Raw genomic sequence first — 8,405 nt, 5'->3', positions numbered from 1 at the left:
TGAAGGACCCCACCTATCCCAACAATAGGCTCTTCTCTCTGTTGAGGTCAGGGAAGCACTTTCGCTCCCTGAAGACCAAGACAGAGAGACTGAAGAGGAGCTTCTTCCCACAGGCCATTTGGGCCCTGAATCAGGGAAACTGATAAACTGTGGGGACCACCACCACCATGTAACATGTAACTGTAAATATGTTCAATTGCAAGATGGAACTGTACATTGTGTACATACATATATACATATCCATATATACATTGTACATTGTGTATATAAACATAATATACATATATTGTACATACATTGTTAATATATTTTTGTATATATATAGATGTATATTTCTCTATGCACCCCTGTTTTTTCTCCTCAGTTTGGACAGAGCACTCTCAAACCATTTCACTGCGAGTTATACTGTGTATGACTATGTATGTGACAAATAAACCAAACTTGAAACTTGAAACTTGAACTGACTGGAACACCTGACCTCAATTACACTTTTAAATTACACATCAGTAAAAATAAAGCAATTCTGCAAGCAAATACAGGCACCCACATTGGTCTGAAGGGGGTGCTACAGTATAGTGTTAAATACATTTTCCCATAAATGCCGTACAGTAAGTCACAGACTCAAAGACTTCCTGTTTTTTTAATTCTGCTGAATTCCTCAAGGCCCTGCCCATTCAATTTCCACTATGATGGATATTTGATCATTTGCATAATATGTTAAATCTACTTATGCACATTAGTCCTAGTCCTGATCTGCACAATGTTGATGTCAAAATACTCAAAAGAGTCTGAAATGCTAATAAGCAGCAAAAGTATTTTGATATTTTTGCTAATAATATGACTGTGATATGCCAATTAAAAGTCCAGGCTGCACCTTTCTTTACATAAACAGCTGTAACTCCTGAACAATCAACTTTCATGAAATGTGAACGATATATACCACAACTGATTTTGAGGTAAATCGTTAAATTTGGTAGATTTTTGTCTATAGGGGGTACTATAATTGGCTGCTAACTGTTTCTCAGCAACCACTGGTCTAGTCAATCTGAAATGTTTGCATACTGTTTCTGTGGCAGGCTGATTGAAAGAGTCATAAGGATGACCTAATAATTGAAAAACCATGGCCACCATTAGCAAATTAGATTGCAGTGTGCATTTGACAGGTTTAACATTGGCCAGGTCAAATGAAACTTGAATGGTCTGTATAAGGAAACATTTTCTACAAGCCTGTAAAATATCATAACATTTGACCAATGGGAGCACTGTTGCTGAAGTACATATTTATAGCATTACACTCTAAAGACATTTGACAAATCTTAGATGGAATTAACCTCATGGAGGTACCACAGTTGTGATTCAGGTAAAAAAAAAATTACTTAGGGCACTACAGTGTATTTACAGTTTTGTAACAACATTATGGTTCAGAGTGGCATACAAAAGTGTTCTTCTGTTTCACACTGACATGCTGAATCAATGAAGCCTGAGTCACTTTTTTTGAAGTAATTTAGGTTTTTGCTCACTGCTCACAAAGTTGGTATCACAATATTCATAAGAAACTGATTGTCAATATTAATCAAACACATGCTGATGCTTGTACACAGGATCACCTCAGCATGCCAGTCAGTCCTTCCGAAGTGTGCTTATTCATCCAAAACAGCAGTATATCAAGAATTCGTTGAGGAATTCTCATGAAACTTGACAGTAACATTTATAGTGTTTAAGGTAGCCTGCCAGCTTTGACACATTTTATTGGTAATGACCTACTGTTACATATGAAAACGTGTTTCAAAACAGAAAAGTGAATCAGTCCGTTCTGTTTAAATTGTGGATAAGAAACTCACTTTGACATGTTAAACTATGTGGGCCCTGTGGATTGCCACTTACAACTATATTTATTATTAGTATAATTTTAAAAAATGTATACCGCTTAGTTCCCAGTATTAAGATATTCCAACAGCTCTCATTGATATCCTTAAAGTGAGAAAAATATCAGTTTACAGTAAATTAGTAAATTAGTTATAAAAACAGTAAATAGCAGTTCCAGTAACTAGTTACGATTAGGCCTATTTAAGCGAAATCATCTGGTTATCGATTACGATTAGCCTCATAGCTGTCCGTTTCTTTTAGTGTGGGGCTATTGATGGTTCTGGCTTCAGGGCTGTGGGTTGGCCTTCCCTTCATGTCTTTCTTTTATTGACATTTAGATGGAGGAAGTGGTTGCTGCATCTCCACACAAAGCTGTCCATTGTGGGCTTATGGCTTCCCTCTGCCACCGGCTTGCCTATGATGAGTGTGTCATCGAAATATTTTAAAGAAAGCATCTGGGCTGAGGCCCCTGCCATTATATGTGTGCAGCACGAAAGAGACATGAGAGAAAACTTTTCTTTTTTATTTATTTCACCAAGAAACCCGCACATCCGAAATAAATAAATAAAATAAAATAAATAAATCCCATGAACCTGTTTGACACGACTGTCTACCTTCATTGGCTGACTGCAGAGGGTCTGTCAAGCTCCTCAGTTCCCCAGTGTCCACTGTCCCCCCCTGAGAGAAGAATGACTGCCTCTAGAGCACTGGGAAGGGGTAGCACATGGAGGTAGAACAAAACGATTATGAACTGTCCATGTGTCAGGCGGACCTGCAGTAGTAACTTCAATGTTTTCAATTGTACACGCTGTTCCACGGCCTGGGTCAGAACATGCCGTATGACAAGCCCTCTGTGGGGCTGCACGATCAGGCCATGCTGACTACAATTGAATATACAAGATGTTTCGCACAGTGCTTATGTTCTCATCTTGATCTCCTGAAGCTGAATGTGTCAGAACTCCCTTCTGCTGGACAGGGCATCAATATTTGATACTATTCCTTTCTTGGTTGGTCATTTTAAGATTTCTCTAGAAAATGACATCACTACCACTTGCGGTATATGCACTTCATCAACCAGATTAACCCCATACTACAATTTAGCGTCTAATAAAATTCCCTTATCGAAAAATGCATTAAATTACAATAAATCCGCATCCTCGCGGAGAACAGCAACAGCTGTATTACAGCTCTCACCAATCATGCACAAGGAAGGCAGCTCAAGTGCCGTTAAAGACCCTTTTAGCGTAACTCTTCCAGTGTCATACACAGGCCGTCCTATCTAGTATAATATACTGCACCAATCTCATCAAGGACAGAAAACTAACCAACCGGCTCACCAATAATGTGTCGCGCTATGAAATGAAACAAGCCACACCTAGCATAGCTGTCTGCCATGAGTTAATTAGCTGGTCGTTCCACGCATGCATTTATTCCGTCTTCATTAACAGTCTGCATTTCTAATAAGCAATGATGATCTTTATGATAATGACCGATATATCCCCCTCAGATCTACTCATTAATAGCAGCGCGATCGTTTGTCATGTAACGAGGAGATGGCACGTGCAAGCCTCCGCGGGTGTCCTGGCCTCCCACGCCCGTACAGCGCTGAAAAAAAATGTAACTGTTGCGTCGCTGACAAATGTAACATGTTCTAAATGACAACAAACAAATAAACAAACAAACAAAGGTTGAACACATAACGGCAAGCAGAGTATTGCTCTTAAAACATTTGTAAGGTCTTGTACAAAAAAAGGATATTCAGAACTAAGAAAGCCTGTTATGAATAACTGATTAGTCTACATTTAGTCCCAGTGCCACCAGCGCCACCAGTACCAACTACTTTAGTCAGATAAGAAACGACCAGTGCGTGTTGATAATGACCTGAATCCTAGAGAAATGTTAAGGCGCCTCCTACTGGTCAGTTTCACAGGCGTGACGACCCGGTCTACGGCGGAACACTCAGGGGACGTCGCCCATTCTCGACTTTCAAGACCCTGCTGCCATTAATTGCAATGAACAACGACGTACACGAAAAGACGAGGTCGCCGGGCAGTTGTCTCAGTGCTAACGTTTTCTTTCATTACCTTACCAGTTCGTGGAGAAACGCGTACATACCAACCACTTCACAAAGCAGCTTCCATCTCAAAGGAAAATTCATAATCAAAATAAAATTTGAATGAATACAGGGGAAGTCTGAATTTATAACAGCATTTTCACACAGAATTATTTAGCTACTGTTTCAACAGAACTGCATCGGAAAGACTCACAATGATCAAAAGAGTTTGTAGACGACAGTAAAAGCAAAACTTTAACTATTTTATATACACCAGACTCACATCTTCAGAAGGAAGCTCACAGAGATCTTTTTAAAGAGTAATTGTACTTATAGTAAAGTGCTCTGTTCATTGCCATGTGCGATGATACTTCAGGAGCTGCGTTTGAATTCATGCATATACTCACAAGCTGGGAGCATGCACACATTCTAACAGCTCTCTGCTCCTAGTAAACAACACTACCTGTGCACAAGTCCAAAAAGCCCAAACAACCCCAAATAACAAACACATGGAAACCTTTGAGTGGACGAAGGTTGTAGGTTTTATAAAAAAGATGTTTTAAAAGAAGTCACTGAATGCAGCATCTTTAGATGCTTTAAAGCAAACAAACAAACAAAACCCCTATTTGAACTTTTGCCTTAAGGTCATCTGGGACACTGCTCCTCCCTATCCAGAGTTAAGGACTTGGTTAACTCAAGAACCACATCTGAAATGAAGAGACTCTATAATTGCTCATTTACTCATCTGTCTGTTCTCTTTGCATGGACCTGTAGGTGATTATCAAGGCTGTTTCCACGCAAGGTCACGCTCCAGGGTGTAGTCCAGGTGTCCTGTACCATCTGGACATCCTGCAGGAAGCCACTCCCTCCCCATTGTCGATTAGCAGGACATCCTGAATCTATAGTAATCATGCTCACTAGGATGAGGGTAACCACAGCGATGCCCAGTCCCACTGTAGCAGCATGGACATGCTGCTCCCGCTGATAGCCTGTGCTGCTGCGCTCACACACACACACACACACACACACACACACACACACACACACACACACACACACACACACACACACACACACACACACACACACACACACACACACTGCTGTTACCCAGACTGCTTGGGGGCACTCATTGGTCTAAGAAATAAATGAATTATGTGAATAAAACGTGCTGGAGACAAGGGCTGAAAGAATAAACAAAAGAATTGTAAGCGCAGCCGCTGCAGTCAATCTGTGATGAAGGTTTCTTCCCATTGCATAAAGGGAAGTTTAGTGATGGAGTCTAGACTCACATCTCTGTGGCTTAACTGAACTGAATCGAGCTGAATGAAACCTGCTGGACATACATGATGGTGCTCATGTCAGGATGGCCAAGGAGGCGATGAACATGGAATCTGAGATGCTATCTTACCCGCAGTGTTGCCTTCTCACACCTCCGTCTCCTCCACTGCTGCAGAGTGCAGGAAGAGCCACAGGCACAAACACACTCACGAAGACACGAACCAACTCTGTTTCAGTAGACACACTAAAGCCAAAGACTAATGCTTTCAGAAATGCCTCAAAAAGGCCTGACTAAGAAACAGTGGTGAAACTGTGGGGCTGTCTTCAAGGGGTGAGATACTGAAGATTCTTCCTTTGCCTGGCAGTCAGGAATGATGACACACAGGCCAAACAGTTGCACAGCTCAAACTTTCTGCTAATCATTAGTAGAGAAACAGAACAGAACAGGACTGGATTTGGATCTTAGGGCTAAAATCTCATGATCTCCAGTACTTGAGAGTGAATGAGAGAGAGAGAGAGGATGAGAGGGAGAGAGAGAGTGAATGAGAGAGAGAGAGAATGAATGAGAGGGAGAGAGAGCGAATGAGAGGGAGAGAGAATGAATGAGAGGGAGAGAGAGAGCGAATGAGAGGGAGAGAGAGGATGAGAGGGAGAGAGTGAATGAGAGAGAGTGAATGAGAGAGAGAGGATGAGAGGGTGAGAGTGAATGAGAGAGGGAGGATGAGAGGGTGAGAGTGAATGAGAGGGTGAGAGTGAATGAGAGAGAGAGGATGAGAGGGTGAGAGTGAATGAGAGAGAGAGGATGAGAGGGTGAGAGAGAGCAGGGTAGAGAGTGTGGCGTGTCACCCTGAACTCCCTGCAGGTGCTGTGCTCACACAGCCTGACGACACAGTGGAGGTGGTAGGTGGACACCATCTGCTTCTGATACTCGGTGAAGCGGAAAGCCGGGAAGCTGAAGTGGGCACGCTGGGACTGGCCGTTCTCTGTCACGGTGGTGTGCTGGTCCTTCCGACGTGTTGGAAAAAAAATGCACATAGGAGTGCACAAAGGAGTGTGCATAGAAGTGCACAAAGGAGTGTACATAGGAGTGTATGTAGGAGTAAAGAGTGTACATAGGTACAGCAATGAAATCAGCCCCTTTAAGTAGGTCAACAGAAGAGCATGTGTTGGAACACTGAATCGCGACAGTGCTGTTCAGACATCACTCTGTAGCACAGAGATATGAATAGCTGGACTTAATACAAGCCAAACACACCAGCAAGACTTGGAAATATGATCTGACTCAATTCCATATGTTTCATTTTTCATTGGATTATGAGACAAAAAGATTAAGAAAGGTGGAGTTGGATGGTTGTGGGGAGAGATGGAGGTGAAGCATCTCTCCAACAGCACGTTATACTCTGTTGAGAGGTTTGCAACGATGACCTGAACACAAATGTCAGTTCTCAGATCAACACCCCGAGGAGGGATAATCAAACGCAGGGTGTAGTTGCTGTCCTGCAGAAAACAAAAAGCAAAAACGGTCATTTGTTGCTAAAGACTAAAGCATTGTGGTGATGCCAAACACACGTATTGGGTTTCAATGAGAACTTCAGACCCCTGAGGGTGATTTGCTTTGAAGAGCCGCAGGCTCAGTGTGCTGATGAATGTCCCGTTGTTGTCCCTCACTGCAATGGAGGTGGATTACCTGCAGGGGGCGGTAGAGAGCTCACATCCGAGCAGTGGCCATCTGATCACCTGTAGCTGTGCACTGATAATTACAGATTATACAGCTACGGCCCGCAATATCTAGTCTGAACATGAAACTCTTTGTGGCTTTTCCTAGACTTCAGTAAATGATGCAGTAATTCTAATTAACATAAACAAACATGTCTTTGCGTATTATTAACTGTGGCTTTTCTTACACATCAACCTGTGTGTTGTTCATCAGGTGTTCAAGTGGATAGGAACATGAGTGCAAATACTTCAGCTGTGCGTTGCTGAACCTGAACCTGGCCAGTAATGCTGAGCGTCTGAGTACTGGACACGTCTGAGGAAGCGCCAGAGCCCGGAGCACTCAGAACAAGCCTGGAAAAAAGAACACACAAAACAGTTTTTAAAATGGCTTTCATCTTCGAAAGCAGATTGAGTGAAAGTTGACGGACTCTTTGATTTTTGTGTGAGGGTATTTTTCAGTCTCTATACATGTAGCCTCCCATTTCCGTTATTTTCCGCTGTAAACTCTAAGGACACGTACAGATCTATATATTCAAACAAACAGCCCTGCGCTGCTGTAACGTCTGAATAAAAAAAGGACAGTAGCGTCCTCTGCTGTACCAAGTTGTGAAGGACATATTAGTCAACACCCGACTCATCTACCGCACGGGTCCGCCTGAGTGGGGAACCGGATCTTACGACCGGAGGAGTCACGAAGTCACGGAGGTGATCGTCTACCCTTGACAACCCGAAACGCCCGTTATTTGTTTCAAAGTCCGCAGGTTCTCGTTATATCCTGTGTAAAGAACAGGACAAATCTGGATGGCCAGGTCGATAGATTGAGCTCCACACTGCACCGGAGTGTCTGTGTAAGCTGACAATATAAGCAAAAGAAGGATAACAATGGTTAAATGGTTAAGATGCCGTCAAACTATCACCACATTACTAAAATCTATATCTATTTATTCAGAAGAGTGACGTAAATAAAGTGACGAATTAGATAAATAACGACACGCATGGACGCCTGGCGTAGGGCCCACATTCAGCGAGAGTGAGAGCAAGGTGACCTCTACCAAGTATAACAGGGATAAAGAGGCTGTGGAAAGCCATTTCGTCTATTTGACCTTCCTCTGCACCTGGGAGAAACTCTATTATATCCAGAGAATTCCCAGTCTTGTTCTACGGCTATCCAGACTGCTGTGTTAAATCCCATTAGTATCAGTCTGATTTTACATATATGTGGAATTTTCTTCTGTTCACAACACTTCCCTGACATTGGTCAAAAAACAAGGTCATTTTCATTTTACACGGTTGCTTGGGTTGCATTTGAACAATTCACTTTTGAGTACACGGTACCGTGGACAGAGGCAAATAAACTGTGTTGAGTTTCAACTTAATGCGTCACCATCACTGAGAAACCACAATAACCCCTGACCTTGTCACTGAATGTATGCTATGTACACTGCGTTTTCACTGCATGCAAATATACAATTTTATGAACTAGGTACAT

The 8,405-nt window shown here is 42.4% G+C and overlaps 1 protein-coding gene across 1 annotated transcript; it reads right to left on the bottom strand.

Annotated features, from left to right (window-relative positions):
- Positions 1-4,660: 4,660 nt before the first annotated feature.
- On the bottom strand, positions 4,661-8,005 carry si:ch211-229d2.5 (zona pellucida-like domain-containing protein 1). Its single transcript, XM_035533973.1, is given in 11 exon segments — positions 4,661-4,900; positions 5,228-5,327; positions 5,329-5,369; positions 6,047-6,213; positions 6,515-6,560; positions 6,563-6,697; positions 6,815-6,887; positions 7,105-7,185; positions 7,187-7,267; positions 7,634-7,769; positions 7,969-8,005. Coding segments are annotated over 11 exon segments (1,137 nt in total).
- Between the last annotated feature and the right edge of the window lie 400 nt (positions 8,006-8,405).

Source organism: Electrophorus electricus, chromosome 15 (assembly GCF_013358815.1).
Source record: "Electrophorus electricus isolate fEleEle1 chromosome 15, fEleEle1.pri, whole genome shotgun sequence".
Classification (NCBI taxonomy): Eukaryota; Metazoa; Chordata; class Actinopteri; order Gymnotiformes; family Gymnotidae; genus Electrophorus; species Electrophorus electricus.
This window is presented reverse-complemented; position numbering and strand designations above follow the sequence as displayed.